The 18,801-nt window shown below is 39.2% G+C and overlaps 1 protein-coding gene across 1 annotated transcript in view; it reads right to left on the bottom strand.

The window, feature by feature from the left end:
- LOC137498355 (odorant receptor 49b-like) overlaps positions 1–14,541 on the bottom strand; it is a 42,149-nt gene extending 27,608 nt beyond the window's left edge. The window contains exons 1-2 of the mRNA XM_068225796.1: positions 14,456–14,541; positions 12,493–12,592 (exon numbers count right to left, since the gene is read on the bottom strand). Coding sequence (XP_068081897.1) covers positions 12,493–12,592; positions 14,456–14,514 — 159 coding nt within the window. The 5' untranslated portion in view covers positions 14,515–14,541. The remainder of the gene's footprint in view (positions 1–12,492; positions 12,593–14,455) is intronic.
- Positions 14,542–18,801: the final 4,260 nt, after the last annotated feature.

Here is an 18,801-nt window from a genome sequence, read left to right as displayed (position 1 = left end):
CTCCTCACTTTACCCTACAAAAGCTGAATCTGGCCAGCAATAGCCTCGTGGAATTATTATTACGATACTTCATCGGATAGCGAACACGGGTGCCTTTCTGTAAGGTGCCTACATAACAAGTGCATTAATGGAATCTGTTCGATATGGCCGTGATTAAGCGTTCTTCATGATCATGGAGATACAAATAAGATTTAAAGGAAAGTTTCATTTGTGAACGTTAAAACAATATAAAGTAACTTGTTAGTATTAAATTATTTGATACTTTACAATGATACTATTGTAAAAATCATGTACATTTGTCAATAGCGCATTAGGTCTTCAGTCTACAGTGCTTAGTGAGTATGTTATATCTGGTTCCTTAGACTGCACATCCGGTACGTCCAGTCTCTTAAGTCCAACTGAATCAAATGACGGGAAGTTGAAATTGCATTTTAAGGCACGAACTGGTAGTGTTTAAAGCCAACCTTGCCCTCGACAGCAACAACCAATGACCGTCATATACGACTTTCGTTACGGAGGAGCATAACGAAAGATGTTCCTTTTTATATTTTGTTTTGTATTATTATGGCTTAATTCAAGCGGAAATGTTAGGGTGACTAGCACTTAACTACATTTTACTTTCACATTTTACACTTAACTACATTCTATAACTGTTATGTATAGATTCATCAACGTATACTTTAACAGAGTTACAGTATCACAACACTCACATTATCATATGTATAACATAACTAGCAAGATACCCGTGCTTCGCTACGGTATTATACTGAAATTTAAAATTGAATGTTGTTTTAGATATATAATCAGCCGAAATTCGCGATCTGAATCGTTTTCTGCGAGAATCCGCCAAAATTCGCGATCTGACTCGTTTTCTAATAGATTATGGCAAGTTTCCTCCCATTTTTCAATCTTTATTTCCAGCAATCGATTTCGTACTTCCCAGGCTAGGTCCAGGTATTCCACCCTGTCAGTTGGGTCCCTAAATCTTTGCCATCTTTTCTTATAAGCATTTTTAATATGGAACAAATCCTTCAGGAGATCCGGCGTGGTATCGCTTTTGTGCCTTGGCGGTAATGAACCCGCGGCCAGACTGCATTCTTAGTCATTACCCGTCCAGGACCCGTTTCCACCGCGGTCCGCACATTTGACAACGGTCCAGAACATTATTATTATTATTATTATTATTATTATTATTATTATTATTATTATTATTATTATTATTATTATTATTATTATTATTATTATTATTATTATTATTATTATTATTATTATAGATGTTCTGGATCCCACAGCAAGATGCAAGACCGCTACTTGGCGGTAAATTACATCTGCTGCCATTGTTATTGTTGAGAATGTGACCAGCACCAATGTCGCGCGTAGGCAAGTGTGCGGGATTTCTGGCGATACGAATGACATACTTCCGGTCATTATTGACCTTATTATAGAGGTGAACAATTGGACGGTCAATCTCATTCCTAACGTTTATTTCAAATGTGTTTAAATTTTTATTCATATGCCTGGAGAATCTGCTCTAATATAAGAACGTTTTCCGAAGGAAAAGTTGGCTGTTGAAAACGAACCCAGGAAAGATTAAAAAGATCGGTTTATGATCAGAATAAGTACATCGAAAATATACAGCCTGTTTCCAGTCATTCGACAGGGTCAGGAATGGAATGAATAAAGCCCCATCTAGCGGCGACAGTAGGAATTGTGCCGGCTGCCGAAGCACTCCTCTTGGGCAATGATCGATGAATGACAAATGAAATGAAATATTGGACAGTGTTGCTGGAATGAATGACGACAGGGAAAAGCGAAGTATCCGGAGAAAAACCTGTCCCGCCTCCGTTTTGTCCAGCACGAATGTCACATGGAGTGACCGGGATTCGAACCACGGAACCCAGCTGTGAGAGGCCGGCGCGCTGCCGCCTGAGCAACGGAGGCTCCTTATATGTACATTATGAACAGCAAAATCAATTGGTCTCACCTCCTTTTACACCCCACCGCCGTTAAGTTTATTTACCCCCTCCCCCCAAAAAATTAAAAGAAGGAGTGTTTCTTTATGTTTAAAGGATATTCCAAACCCCAATGTTCACGTCTATTACCTTGAGTTTTGAGATATAAGTATCCCCATAAAAATAATTCGCTTTTTTTACTTCCTTTCACACTTCTCCCCCCCCCCCCTTAAGTGAATTTTCCGGCAAAAAATACTTGTTCCTTTAATAGTAAAGGATCTTCTAAATAGCAATTATGGGTTTCACCACAAGGTATGCGTAAACCAGAAGTTCCATGAGCCAGACGAAGATTGTAAGTGCATTTTGTGTGGACAGAAGTGTAGAAGATATCACATCATAACATGCACGAAAAGAACCAGGACAATTACAGACTATAGCAAAGACTAAAATGTGAAATTTATTTAATGCTCAAACTTGAGTGTACATTTCTCTATTAATTAATAAATAGCAATTATCACGACTCTAACTTCTTCAGTTTTTGATTTATGTGTCCTCATGAAAGAATTCAACTCCTTTCCACTCCCGCCCCCCAAGATGGTTTCCCCCACAAAACGCGTATTTCTTTGTTTTTAAAGGAGATCAAAATACCAATTTACACGTCCGTAACAACTTTAGTTTTTATTAGATGTATGTATTCTCATACAATTAAGTCAATTAATTTTAGAATTCTTCCCCCCCCCTTTCATTGTATTTTCCGAGAATACGCGTTTCTTTATCTTTAAAGGAGATCCCATATACAAATTTTTAGTTCTGTAATATATTCAGTTTCTGAGATATATGTATCCCCATTAAAGGCATTCAACCCACTATTCACCCTTTTACACCCCTCCTATTGGGATTTACAGAAAACGAAAAAATACGTATTCCTTTACTTTTAAAGGAGATTCTAAATTCCAATTTTTACATCTGTAAACTTTTAAAGTTTTAAGATATAGACACAATCATTTTAAAAAATCACCCCCCTTTTCACCCCCCATTATCCGGATTTTTAAAAACGAAAATATACGTATTTCCTTATTTTTAAAGTGGATCCCCAATACCAATTTTCAGGTCTGTAATATCTTCAGGTTCTGAAATATAAGTAGCCTCGTTAAAGGCATTCAACCTCTTTTTCACCCTTTTCCACCCTTCCTATCGGGATTTTCCGAAAACAAAAAAAAAGTGTTTCTTTATTTTTAAAGGAGATTCTAAATACCATATTTTACGTCTATAAACTTTAAAAGTTTTGAGATATAGATACACTCATTTAAAAAATTCACCCCCCTTTACACCCCCATTATTTGGATTTTCCAAAAACAAAAAAATACGTGTTTCTTTATTTTTAAAAGAGATCAAAGGTACCAATTTTCAGGTCTGTAATATCTGCAGTTTCTGAGATATAAGTATCCTCATTAAAGGCATTCAATCCATTTTCACCCCTTTTCACCCCTCCTATTGGGATTTTCCGAAAACAAAAAAATACGTGTTTCTTTATTTTTAATGAAGATTCTAAGTACCTATTTTTACATCTGTAAACTTTAAAAGTTTTGAGATATAGATGCACTGTTTTTGAAAATTCACCCCCCTTTTCACCCTCGCATTAATTGGATTTTCCAAAAACAAAAAAATACGTGTTTCTTTATTTTTAAAAGAGATCAAAAGTACCAATTTTCAGGTCTGTAATATCTTCAGTTTTTGAGATATAAGTACCGGTATCCTGATTAAAGGCATTCAACCAATTTTCCCCCATTTTCACATTTTTTCATCCCTCATATTGGGATTTTCTGAAAACAAAAAAATACGTGTTTCCTTATTTTTAAAGAAGATTCTAAATACCAATTTTTACATCTGTAAACTTTTAAAGTTTTGAGATATAGATACACTCATTTTAAAATTTCACCCCCATTTTCACCCCCTTACCGAAGGAATATCCAAAAATCCTCTCTTAGCGAGCACCTACATCATAATATGAATATATCCCCAAAATTTCATTTCTTTATGTCCAGTAGTTTTGGCTCGGCGATGATGAATCAGTCAGTCAGTCAGTCAGTCAGTCAGTCAGGACAAGCTATTTTATATATATAGATGTAAATGGAACGTATACTGTACATTAAACAGTGTGAACATGAAGTAATATTGCTCAAAACACATACAGAAATCATACATATTACAAAACTATCAAAGAAGTCTGCATACACAAGGGAAAATCTCACAGTGCTTCGTCATCACAGCGCACTTATCAGTCGGTAGATGTCAACAGGTCATCTCGACAAGATCTTTTGAATTTAGCCAGTCAGTCACTTTCCCTGACACTTCACTGGTAAAGAATTCCATTGTTTTCGACCTATCACAGTAAAAGAATTGTTATACGTAGACGAGTGGTGCAGAGGAATAGCATAGGCAGGCACAATTCAGAAACAAGGAGAGAAAATGAATATTCGAGGATATGTACTGAGTAGAGTTGCTATGCACAAGTTGGCGTATTTATGTTATATTTACGTCCTTTATCAGGTTTTAATCAGTGAAGTTTGTGATAGGAAAGAGTAATATGCTCATCATACTGTAGCTCAAGTTAGAAACATCATACATACAGACATACATCATCATTATGTACTGTTATGACTTTCAGTCTTCAGGCTACAAGCCTCTCTGAATTTACTAATCGCCGCCACAATCCTCTACTTTTAACTACTTCTGTGGCCTAAACGAGGCCACAAATTGAGTCTAACCATCGGCATCTTGGTCTCCCTCTACTTGTCTTACCCTCCATAACAGAGTCCATTATTCTCCTAGGTAACTTTTCCTCGTCCATTCGCCTCATATGACCCCACGATCGAAGCCGATTTATGCGGACAACTTCGCCCATCGAGTTCAATCCTAACTTAGCCGTTATATCCCCATTCCGAGTACCCTCATACCATTGTTCCCACCTGTTCCCACCAGTTTGTACCAGCAATCATCCTCGCTAATTTCATGTCTGTTACTTCTAGCTTATGAATGAGTTATCCTGTGTCCACCCGGATTTCACTCCCTTAAAGGAATGTTTGTCTGAAAACATCCCGATATAAAAGTCCGGGAGCTGACTTCCTTCTTACAGAATACTGATGATAGCAACTGCGAGCTCACTACATTACTTTTACTGCACACTGATTCATTCTCACTTAATATACTACCATCCTGGAAGAACACACATCCTAAATACTTGAAATTATCTACCTGTTCCAGCTTCTTATCCCCAATCTGGCATTCAGTTCTCTTTGATTTCTTACCTACTGACATCAGTTTAGTCTTTTTAGAAAGATTAATAGTCATACCATACTCAATGCACCTATCTTCAAAACCCACCAGGCTTTCGGCACAATCTACCATTGAGTCCAAGTCGTCAGAATAGGCCAGACTGCTTACTACATTTTCACCTAACTGAATCCCTTCCTGCCACGTAATGCCTTTCAGCAGATGATCCATGCATACTAATATCTAGAAGGGTGAAAGATCTTGTCTAACCTCCTGTAAGTACGTTGAACCATGAACTTATTCTACCATCAATTCTCACTGCAGCCCAATTGTCAACATAAATGTCTTTGACTGTTTTTAATAATCTGCCCTTTATCCCATAGTCTGCCAGTACTGCGGACGCTTTTTTCCTCGGTACTCTGTCATATGCCTTCCCTAGATCAAAGAAACATAAACATAACTCTCTATTCTTCTCGTAGCATTTTTCTATGAACTGGCACATACGGATAAATAAGATACCTCGATAGTTCTTGCAAATCCTTCCTGTTTTCTTGCTTAGAGACAGGTGCAATTACTGCTTTTGTTCAATTCGAAGATACCTTACTAACACTCCATGCTAATCTTATGACTCCATGAAGTAATTTCAACCCTGCCTTCCCACTCTATTTCTCCATTTCGGGTCTAATTTCAGCTCTTCCTGCCATATGACAATGGAGTCTTTTTGACATCCTTTCCACTTCCTCGAGCGTAATATCACGAACATCATTGTCGTCCCTCACATGATCTCGGTTGTTTGCTACGTCACCAGGAACGTTTCCTTTTATGTTCAAAGGGTTTTCAAAATATACCTTCTACCTCTCCAGTTATTCCCTGGGATCTATTATGAGTTCACCTGATTTACCCAAAACCCTATTAATTTCTTTTTACCGTCCCTTCCTAAGATTCCTTTTTACTGTCCAGAAAGGTTTCCATGCGGTCTGACCTACCCTTTACAGGTTATGACCGTAATACTCCCACGACTTCTTCTTGGATTCAACTACTATTTGCTTCACTCTGTCTCCTTCCTCTATATAAAATTACCTCTCTGAATCAGTCCTTGTTTTGAGCCATTTCTTATATGCCTTCTTTTTACGTTTACAAGCTGCTCTCACTCTATCATTACAACGAAATGTTCGCTTTTTCCATCTTTACACGTACGGTAGTTGTTCCTAGGGATTCTCTTGCTGTTTCTAATGCAGTATCCTTGTATATAAGCAATTCTCTTTATATATCCTGAACCTGCTTATTGTTTATTGTTTGGAACTTTTCACTAATCATATTCACATACTTCCGTCTAATTTCCACGCCGTGAACATTTTTTATCCTTATTCATTTCCAGACTGGTTTTGCTTTCTCCATCCCTGGCATAAATGTACTTAGTTCACTACAGATTATATAGTGGTCTGTAGCATGAAAACGTCGCCGGAATACCCACACATTCCTAACAGATTTCCTGAATTCAAAGTCGGTTGTGGTGTAGTCTATTGCGCATGTGGTACAACTGTCCTCCCAAGTGTAGCCCTATGCTTGAAGACTGTATCCGTAACTGCTAATACTGTAACATACTACTACATAAGTCCAGCAAACGCTTGCCATTCCTATTAGCTTCCGTACCTTCCCCACGTTTACCTATCGCCTTTCTGTACCCTTCAATTCGATTTCCAACTCCCGAATTGAAATCGCCTATTTATCCTTGCTGTTGACCCTGCCTACCATGTCACTCAATGCTTCATAAAAATTGTCAACTTCATCCTAATCTGCACATCGTATTACATTTCCTTCGCCAACTTGTTACCAAGGAGTCCTTCGCCTCTCAAATGGCTGTAGGACTCCGTTACTCCCATATGTCCGAGGCTTGCTTAAAATGTTCTGAGCGTGTTCGGTGAAAATTCTGTGGAACAGTACGCTAGAAGTCCGCCGCTGTGGTGTAGTGGTTAGTGTGATTAGCTGCAACTCCTGGAGGCCCGGGTTTGATTCCCGGCTCTGCCACGAAATTTGAAATTGGTACGAGTGCTGGAACGGAGTCCACTCAGCCTCGGGAGTCAACTGAGTATAGGTGGGTTCAATTACCACCTCAGCCATCCTCGACGTGGTTTTCCGTGGTTTCCCACTTCTCCTCCGGGCAAATGCCGGGGTGGTACCTAACGTAAGGCCAGAGCCACTTCTTTCCCTCTTCCTTGCCTGTCCCTTCCAATCTTCCCATCCCCCGCAAGGCCCCTGTTCAGCATAGCAGGTGAGGCCGCCTGTGAGAGGTACTGGTCATCCCCCAGTTTCATCCCCGACCCAGAGTCTGAAGCTCCAGGGTAGTGCCCTTGAGGCGGTAGAGGTGGGATCCCTCGCTGAGTCCGAGGGAAAAACCGACCCTGGAGGGTAAACAGATAAGGAAGAAGAAGAAGAAGGTATATTTGAAGGTCATCAGAGTAGTAACTAGGCCTACATGATTTTAGTGTAGATCGAAGACTTTGAACAGGTCTAAGAAGCCAAGAATAACAGCCGAGAGGATTTGCCGTGCCGACAACACGACACATCGTCATCTTCAGGCCTTCGGGCTGAGCACGGGTCGCATGGTAGGTTATGGCCTTTCAGGTCTTTCATGGCATAGGGTTTGGTTTTGAAGATGTCACTGACGTACAGCGAAAACGTAGTGGCTCCAAAATATTTCCCTGTGGGGTGCTTACTTTCTTAGGTCAACATTCTGAACCGTCTCCATTTCACTGTGGGGTGCTTACTTTCTTAGGTCCAACATTCTGAACCGTTTCCATTCCCTGTGGGGTGCTTACTTTCTTGGGTCAACATTCTGAACCGTTTCCATTTCCCTGTGGGGTGCTTACTTTCTTAGGTCAACATTCTGAACCGTTTCCATTTCCCTGTTGGGTGCTTACTTTCTTAGGTCAACATTCTGAACCGTTTCCATTTCCCTGTGGGGTGCTTACTTTTTTAGGTCAACATTCTGAACCGTTTCCATTTCCCTGTGGGGTGCTTACTTTCTTAGGTCAACATTCTGAACCGTTTCCATTTCCCTGTGGGGTGCTTACTTTTTTAGGTCAACTTTCTGAACCGTTTCCATTTCCCTGTGGGGTGCTTACTTTCTTAGGTCAACATTCTGAACAGTTTCCATTTCCCTGTGGGGTGCTTACTTTCTTAGGTCAACATTCTGAACCGTTTCCATTTCCCTGTGGGGTGTTTACTTTCTTAGGTCAACATTCTGAACCGTTTCCATTAGTTGTTACCCGCTGAAACGATCATTCAAATAAGACGTAAAAAAATTGAGCCTTAAAAACCCGCGCAAGTACGATTCCATTTTCGTAACTAATTGTTGAAAGTCTGTTGTGTCAAAAGCACCACCGAAATCCAACAGCATTAGGCATGTCACTTATCATTGTTCAATAGCAGGTCTGATGTCTTCCGTCACTTTAAAGAGAGCAGTTGCAGTATTGTACCCCTTCTTAAAGCATGACTTTAAGGTTTCGAGGGGAAGAGGGTTGTTTAAATAAAGAAAAAATTATTATTAAATCACTCCAAAGCTTTACAAAGCGCCAGGAGAATAGATTTGAGGCGATAATCAGAAACTACTTCAGGATCAGGTTCCTTAGATACCGGAAAAACGTTTGAGCATCTTCAGAGTGATGGAAGCTTTAAGACCGTAGTTACCGGGCGAGTTGGCCATGCTGTTTGTGGTGCGCAGCTGTGCGCTTGCATCCGGCAGATCGTGGGTTCGAATCCCACTGTCGGTGGCCCTGAAGATGGTTTTCCGTGTATCCCACTTTCACACCAAGCAAATGCTGGGTCTGTACCTTAATTAAGGCCACGTCCGATTCCTTCCCACTCCTAGCCCTTTCATATCCCATCGTCGCCGTAAGACCTATCTGTGTCGGTGCGACGTAAAACAAATGGTAAAAAAGACAGTAGTTGAGTATGTAACAATAGCAAGAACTGCACCCATAGTATTATGGATGAACATCTGGGACTTAAGACTGAAATGCATTATTTAATGCATTGACTTGGTTGCAAGAGACTGCTTGGCAAGTGATGATGATGATGATGATGATTGTTGTTTAAAGGGGCCTAACATCGAGGGTCATCGGCCCCAGCTTGGAAAGTAAAACGTGGGCAATTAAGTGATTATACTGTGTAGTGATTTACTGAAAGTCCCCGGAGGCCACGTGTCTACCCAGTAGAATAGGTTATATGATACCAAACTGTCTTCCCGTTGGATTACTATTACAGTATTATTATTATTATTGTTATTAATTATTATTATTATTATTATTATTATTATTATTATTATTATTATTATTATTATTATTATTATTCCCTGCTGTGTTCTCGCAGTTGAAAAAAGAAGAAAAGTCGGAAGGTACACCTCGACATCATGACGCTGGTTACATTATACCGCTGAATTCCACATATGTATGGTTCCTGACGATCATCAGTTACATGTTCGGAAATAATTCGGAAATGCTGCACATCACCGACGCAGCGTTCAGCAAGTGCAGTAAGGTGGCGGTTTCATGATGTTTCGAGGTTGCATTAAATTTAGCCATCACACATTTCTGTTGATAAAAAGATGACCTAAAGACGGCCTAAATGCTCCTCAAACGGGAATCCTCGAACCCATTCTAGAGACCAGTTACCAGAAATTCGGAGAAGAATTCGTCTCCTTGGACGAAATCTCGCAGTCCAGAGTTCAGGCATCGTTAATATTTTACTTCCCAATGTCGATATTGCCCTACTTGAGAGACCTACTTGCCTACCAGACTTCAACACTATTGAATATGTTTGCGTTCAATATGGGAGAAAGTTACTTTTAAAAGTCCTGTCACACCATGAAATCCGCAACACCTACACAGATTTTTCACTTAAAAGTTGCGCAGCTTTGTGCACCAATGGACATAAAATTGGCGAACGGTTTGTCACTGTGATGAGATGTCTTACTAGGTATTTTAAGTACTGTGATAGTCATGCATTACGTAAAATGAAAAAAAATACTCTGTTCTTGAACATAAAAATATTATATAATTTTTTGGTTTTTTTTATACGTTGCAACTAGATGCCTCTCGTCCATCATGTTAAATATCTGGGACTGTTCAGGACCTAGGTGACGCAAAAAGTGTTGAGTATGTGTTCTCCAAAGTATGGTGATGTAATGTTTAAATTCCTTTCATTTGTATCTGAATTTGCCTTCGTAGCGTAACGGTTAGCACCAATAGCTACCGTATTCGGTGGCCCGGGTTCTATTCCTGGTATAGCCAGGGATTTTAGAATGACAGAAGGTCTGGTATCTGTCAAATATGGAAGGCCCCACATGCAGCACACCTCCATTGGGGGTGTGTCTGAAAAGAACTGCACCGCCTCAGATGATTTTAAATTTTCTCTGTAACAATAAATACTCATAAGTGAAACGTGGCTCTAACGACACATGTCCGCAGATCAGCTGTTCACCAGGCAGTAATCATAGTTATGTTCTAGATAATATCATTTTCCATTCGAAACAATAACAAACGTACCAAGTGGAATTGCGGTTGCTGTGGTGAAAATGTGCATAACACTAGCCTAAAATCGAGGTCGTTATTTTGGCCTCGAGTAGTAGCTTATATTTGTCAGAACAAGTTGCTATTTCATCACGTTTTTCCACCAACTCCATGCGTTGCATTCCGATAAGAAATTGATTTCCTTAAATATCACTAGTGCCAGACCAAAACATTTGTACCTCATAAAAACAACAGCAACGGGAACAGTTTTCCTTTCAACACAGATTGTAGATACCCAAAAGCATTAGACGATGAAATATTTTCCAATTAATTCGACTCCTGCATGGTACATTTAACACTTTTCTTACAGCCGTAGCATTCAAATTGCAAGCCACCACCACTATTTAAACGATGAAAATGAGATAACATATATGAACTCAAATATTTGGGAATTATACATTGGAACCCTCCGCAATAGTGCATTTTTGAAAGAAAACTTTACTTTTACGTGACTGTTGATATTATATCCATAGCCATAGATTATCCAGTTTTACGTGAAATCCGAACCTTAGGGACATGACTTTTAATTTCCGAAGTCCTACATGTATTGACCGGGATTCAAACCGTGGCCACCTTCCTGAGAAGTCAATGATGGTACCACATTGCTACCATCATTCCTCATGGAGGGTCTCTCGGAGTACTTATTACTGCACCGACAGATGGACCAGCCAGACTCATGGCTATACCCTTCCATGCCCACATTCCTAGTGATCTTCAGACAATGCTGCAGTTGATCATAGGAGGTTGAGTAAACTCCTTTCCAACAGTCAAACTAAGAGTGAAATGTTGGGATGGAACAGAAATCGTATTCAGGGTTTCTGTGTTAATAAAAGAGACATTTCTGCACAAATATTTAGTTGAGGTGTAAGATGACATGACAGACCTAGATACTGAACTGGGGTTCTCTTTCTTGCCCGGAAATGTTCTGACCACTGATCTATCATGAGGGCGCGTCTTGTTGGTATACTCTACCATCACTTTGCATAAATATCCCATTTGTTTTACATTGGTTCAATTATTATCTCTGCTACGATTCTGAGAAGATAAAATGTCTGAAAAATAGTAAATACAGATTCGGAAACATAAATGATAATGAATGTATGATAAATCTCAGTGATTTCCCACTTCGCCCTCTGTATATCTAACATATAGGCCATGTCCATCCCCTTCCCAAACCTAGGCTAATTAATACAGTAATGAAATGAAATGGCGTATGGCTTTTAGTGCTGGGAGTGTCCGAGGACAAGTTCGGCTCGCCAGATACAGGTCTTTTGATTTGACTCCCGTTGGCGACCTGCGCGTCGTGATGAGGATGAAATAATGATGAAGACGACACATACACCCAGCCCCCGTGCCAGCGAAATTAACCAATTAAGGTTAAAATTCCCGACCCTGCCGGGAATCGAACCCGGGACCCCTGTGACCAAAGGCCAGCATGCTAACCATTTAGCCATGGAGCCGGACATTAATACAGTACTACGGGTAAATACAACCTCACATATTATTAAATAATTTTTCTCATGTAGAAATTCGCATGACCATGATATCCCTAAACTAATTCTCCAAGAGGCAACTACTTCCCTACTAACGGACGACCAAATTTGATAATCCAGCCTATTGAAAACTTTGACTATATATATATATATATCGTTTGCATGTTCAGAAAATAAAGGAAGGGAAAAAATAGTGAAACTTACCACAATGACTTGCACGAAAGACAAACAGAAGAGCATTACGCTGATCAACAGCTGAGCCAGCATTGACGGGTTGAAAACATTTTCAAGCTCCATGGCGAATCTGAAAGTTAAATAGAGTTATTGCATTCACTTCAGATCAGCACAGTAAAGTATACATAGGGTAGGGCAGGGCACTGGCATCTGATAGTTACTGTCACTTCATTTAAGACGGAGATGAACACTGGCTGAAGATGCGCAGTTTACGTCCAATAACAGCACGGTACACTGAATAGAAGAAGAAATCCTGGATGAGGACTTCGCCTGCGAAATTTACTGTACCTCAGAGATACCCATAATAACATTCTTAGTGTTCTGTAAACACTCTTATTGGTATTGTAATGCTACACTTTTGAAGTAAAAGACAGTAAGTTTTTCGTGGAATACCTTTCACATTTGTATAATACAGAAACAGATAAAGATTTAGGGTAAGTAGCGAAAAAAATTGATATGTAACTCAACTATATCTGTCCCATTTGATGTAGACGAATAGATGAACGCCTTCAAGAAAGTGAATGAAAATACAAGTTGGGACTTGCCACCACTAAACGAAAACACGCAGAATCATGTAGAACTCAGTGCTGTGTAAGGAATCATAACTTCAGATTTGTACTTCAAATGATTTAGGCGTATGCCAAAGAAGTAGTCTTTTGACTGCAACACCGTCTTCTACTCCAAAGTTGCGTTGAATGTTACTGCCATACCAGAATCGCATAGAAGCACGTCATTCGTGCAGTTGCTTAAGTTCGAAAGATGCCGTTTAAAAGGTTTCTTCGGGGCCAGAATGACAAGCCGAGAATTGCACAATGTTTTGGACTAGAGAAGTCAGAGCTTGGTCGTGCTGATTTTTCATCTGGCTTCGGACAGTTCTGACATACAGATACATACCAAGACCACTACACTTCCTTTAATGGCCACAGAGAATCGCAGAAGGAAATTGTGTTAACAACACACGGGAATATTAATTTGAGCTATCCACATATATTTGCTTGAATGTGGACTGCGATCAAATTGTCGGCAAGACTTCCAGTCGTGCATTCTTCCCCCAGCGACGTCGGAAAAGTAGCACCTAGAAGGAAGATTGCTGCAAAATAGTATTCATTGACAAAAGGGGATTCTATCTCAGTGTTCAATGATGACCCTTTGCATAAGCAATACAAGATATAAGAAGGCGGGGTTTTGAAATGCTTGACAGTGGATGTTACCCAATTTGTTGCAATGTTAGCATTGACATGAATACATTTGGAGCAGGCTTTATGGTTCGCAAGAATATCCGCAGCCGTATGTAAGAAATTAAGGACTCTTTCTATGATAATTTAAAACATGGTATAGCATGCACCTCCAAATCATAACATTGTAACTGTAATGGAGATCATTAATACAGAAGTAGTAAATACAAATCAGTCCCAACCAGGCCTGCAGGAGATATCTAATAATATTACAGTATAATGGCGATAAACTGCAACTTTGCTTTTTCCAGGGAACTTGTAAGTAGCACCAAGTTTCCACTTAAGGATATACTTCCCCCAACACGAACATCTCTAGGTGGTGACAGAAAAATCAAATACATCATGTAATAATTAGAGAAAGACATGCTTCAGATAGCATCGATGTAAGGAGCTAAAGATGTGCATACTTTGAAGCAGACCACTTCATATCAAGAGTAAAATAAAAGCCAGTGAGTCTATGCTATAGGACTGGAATTTTGCCATAATACGCTGCGTACATAAGAAAGGGAATAAAATGGTAAGAAGTAACTACCTTGTGATTTATCTCTTGAATGTTGCATACAAGTTCTTTATCAACTAAGGTCTGCAGGAATGAATAACAGACATTATAGACTACAAAGGCCATCAAGTTACAGAAGAAAAGGATACACAGTAATTCTAGACCTGGGGAGTAGATAAGAAGTAGACGAAGTTCTTACCGCAATATCCTCTGGTGATGAATGATACACTCCACCAGACAGCGTTCCATCTCTCTCATCACGTTCGGATTTGGAACAAGTTCATCATTATTGTAAGCACTCTGTTCAGTTCGACCATCCGATAATCGCCTTTCAGCGATTTCTCTTAACTGGACTAAGGAGTTCTGTAAGATTCGATACTGACCACATACGTGGATCACCAACGACACGAAGACAGCATCGAATACTATGACGTAGCTCGTAGTGACGAATGGATCGATAACCTAAAATAATTACAAAATAGAATATTAATCGAGTCCTAAATTTTATTAATATCGCATTATGTGATACTGACAGTTCGAAATATCTAATGAATATCGAAGAAGAATGACATTGTTTTTCGGAATAACTAATGAATTAGTTACATGAGCTCCTTCATGACCAAAATTGTTTTTAAAAATGCGTGTACTTGATTTGATGATAAATTATTGGTTTTGGTGTAAGCAAAGAGGTGAAGTTTTACGTTGGCATATCAACATTGAGTTCGGAAACTATATTATGATTACTAGTTAATTTCATTCAATTGAAAGGTTAGGCGAAGTGGGAATCGGTAGATTATGTTTGTAAGTTTCATGCAAATTGTTTTATAAGGAAGTGGTAAGAGGAAACCGATAGTGAAAATTATGTGTTGATGTCTAATGGAAGAACGAGCATCGCTATAGCTCATCCTGGATATGATGTGTATAATGTCATCCTGTATGGATTGACGGCTTCAATTTGTACCACATTAAGTCGGAAATTCACGATTTAATGATTATGTAAATGTTTAATCGTATAAAGGAATTTTTCTGGAGACTGATAAGGGGTAAATGCCGTAATGTTGCTTGGAGAATATCCCGATATTGGTTGATTTTTTAGAGGTAGTATTTGTAGCCGGTAATTGATATTTTTTGTGACCACGTCCCTTCCAGATATAGTCTGTATTTTATTTCTTATCTTTATTTGATGACACAGTGCGTTTTATGTTGTGATTTTGGCGACTGGTTGTTAGCCAGTCATGTTACGTTTAATTTCAAGGTAGACAGGGTATGAGAATAATGTAAACAAACTCCAACAAGATATACTTTTTGGGAAAGGATCAAATAAAATAAAGGAGAAACACGGTTTAACGAAATAATTTCATAAATTTGCTTAGATGGTTTTTACCATGGGCCAATTTAATTCATATTTTTAAGATTTATTTTCCCATAGAATGAATACAAACCACATCTATGTTGTTTAAAACCTAAATGTTGATTAACGATATTTTGAAGAAACGATATGATGTAAATTAGGAACATAAAAGAAAGGGAACATTATATAACGTTTCTAGTGACACACTATTAGCTTCCGATTTTGGGATGGATTGAATATTTTCACTTTTCATGTAACGTAAAAACGAGTGTTTCATTTTTCATCCTAAATTAAGTAGGAAATTTCTGCTTATAATTTTTAAGTACTCAGTATTTGGAAATGAATAGTAGATCATAGTCATATTCTACGTAAGAATGGGCCTGCCACTTTTTTCGTTATTTCTGTACTGATCCAACAAAAATGCCCCCACTAGCTCAACAATCTTTAATATAACCCTACAAGGACGAATGGGGGGGGGGGGGCTCGGAGGCCCACAGTCAGGAAAAAACTATTTTTGTAATGGGATATATTGTTTTAAATTGTTGATAGTAAATAATTATTTTATTTGAGTCGTAAGTTAACTATCATAAAAAACTAAATTATTTTAAAGAATTCTCTTACCTTAGAAAGGTAATCAAAACCGCAATGGTCCTGTGAGGCCCTCCCTTGATAAACATTTACCTCCAGAAATACTACGCATTATTTTACAGTATACCAATGAAGAGGCTGTCATCAGAAATTTATTACCAGAAGGAATTGTTAACTTATGTAGGGCTTCTAATTATGATGGGGGCTATCAAAGACAAAAATATTTATTGCCATTATATGTGGTCTACACTCTACGGCCGCCCTGTTTACTCTAGTACCATGAGCCGTAGTAGATTCGAAGAAATCACCAAATTACTTAGATCTGATGATGAATCAACGAGGGAAGAACGTAGCTAGAACTGCAAGGGGTCCTATGGCACTGGTCACTAGGCTTGTAGAGTCTATAACAAAGTCTGGTAGAAATGTGACAACAGACGGGTACTACACATCTGTTGAACTTGCTGAGACATTACTGAATGAATTTCACCTTACTTTAGTACCCCTAGGCACTTGGCAGGCAAGTCGGAAGCATATACCCGAGGAAAGAATGCGGAAAATGGACCGCTTCATTCATCTATGTTTGCTTTCACTGAGAGTGATTCTAACAGTCCGCCAGTGACAATTGTATCCTACATTGTGATGGAAAAACCTAAACGTAATCTCATTATGCTTTCAACCCAATACACAGGAGAAGATATAAGTGACAATGACAAACACAAGCCTGATATGGTCTTATTTTACAACAGCGCCAAGGGAGGGGTTGACACAGTAGATCAGGAACTATTCCGTGAAAAGAAGAAGAAGAAGATGGCCGCTGTCTATTTTCTTCACAATCATTGACATTGTTTGCATAAGTATCTTCACACTGTTCATTTTGAACTTCCCACAATGGACAAAGAAACATCCTAATAGCCGGCTTCAGTTTTTGCGACAGCTGTCACTCGATAAAATGAAACCTCAGATTGAAGAAAGAGCAAAGAACCTTACAGTTATCAATGAAACAGTTATTAGTGCTATGGAGGATGTATTGTGCAGGAAGCTGGAAAGTTCACCAAACGTTACGGCAGCTCCGGCAAGTGATATCAAGCGAGGAAGATGCCGCTGTGTCCATGTTGTGGCAAAGAAAGTGAAAAGTGATAAATTAGAGAAGTCCAAGGCTGGTTGTGTAAAGTGTTTGAAACATGTTTATGCCAAACATAGCAAGAAAATTGTAATCAGTTTACAATGTGAGCCTGGAAATGACACTGACTAGAAAGACTTTTGTGTTTGACTTGTGTTTGTAATCAATATTTGGGTGAAATTAAATTCAATTTAATTTTTTATACTGAAGTGTTTCATAAAATTTTGCCGGCCCCGTGGTGTAGGGGTAGCGTGCCTGCCTCTTACCCGGAGGCCCCGGGTTCGATTCCCGGCCAGGACAGGGATTTTTACCTGGACCTGAGGGCTGGTTCGAGGTCCACTCAGCCTACGTGATTAGAATTGAGGAGCTATCTGACGGTGAGATAGCGGCCCCGGTCTAGACAGCCAAGAATAACGGCCGAGAGGATTCGTCGTGCTGACCACACGACACCTCGTAATCTGCAGGCCTTCGGGCTGAGCAGCGGTCGCTTGGTAGGCCAAGGCCCTTCAAGGGCTGTAGTGCCATGGGGTTTGGTTTGGTTTGGTTTCTTAAAATTATTCATGAAGTGGTGTTTCATAACAACCAAACCTTGGTCCTTGTAGGGATAAGGCGATACGAATCCCGAAGAAACAGAGTCCTCGTGCAGAAGGGTGTAATACATACACGCATACATACATACACACGTGCATACATGCATATAAATAAACAGATGTAAACATTCAATTGCAAAGAAAATTGAAGCATCCAGAATGAAAAATGTAAGGACATCAAAAGTGATCATACAGTATCATGATAGGTTGTTGTGTCGTAAATTCTATTTTGATGACGACTGGTTATTTGGATGTACCGCCAGAGGCGTTCGTGTTCGGCCAGCATGATTCACGTAAATGACCGTGAGGAACATGAGAAACTTCAAGCCCATCAGTCAGCTCGATTTGTTCTGGGTGATTTCCCACAAAAGAGTAGCGTAACAAAAATCTTGCAAAGTTTGGGCTGGGAAGACTTGGGAGAAAGAAGACGAGCTGCTCGACTAAGTCGTATGTTCCGAGCTGTCAACGGAGAGATGGCGTGGAATGACATTAGTAGACGAATAAGTTTGAGTGGTGTCTTTAAAAGTAGGAAAGATCAAATCATGAAGATAAATAGGGAATTCAAGAGGGCAAATTGGGGCAAATATTCGTTTATAGGAAGGGGAGTTAGGGATTGGAATAACTTACCAAGGGAGATGTTCAAAAAATTACCAATTTCTTTGAAATCATTTAAGAAAATGCTAGGAAAACAACAGATAGGGTATCTGCCACCTCGGCGACTCTCCTAAATGCAAATCAGGATTGATTGATTGATTGATTGATTGATTGATTGATTGATTGATTGATTGATTGATTGATTGATTGATTGATTGATTGATTGATTGATTGATTGATTGATTGATTGATTGATTGATTGATTGATTGATTGATTGATTGATTGATTGATTGATTGATTG

The sequence above is a fragment of the Anabrus simplex genome, chromosome 2 (genome assembly GCF_040414725.1).
Source record: "Anabrus simplex isolate iqAnaSimp1 chromosome 2, ASM4041472v1, whole genome shotgun sequence".
In the NCBI taxonomy this organism is placed as follows: Eukaryota; Metazoa; Arthropoda; class Insecta; order Orthoptera; family Tettigoniidae; genus Anabrus; species Anabrus simplex.
Note: the sequence above shows the minus strand (reverse complement) of the source record. Positions and strands in the feature narration are given on the sequence as shown.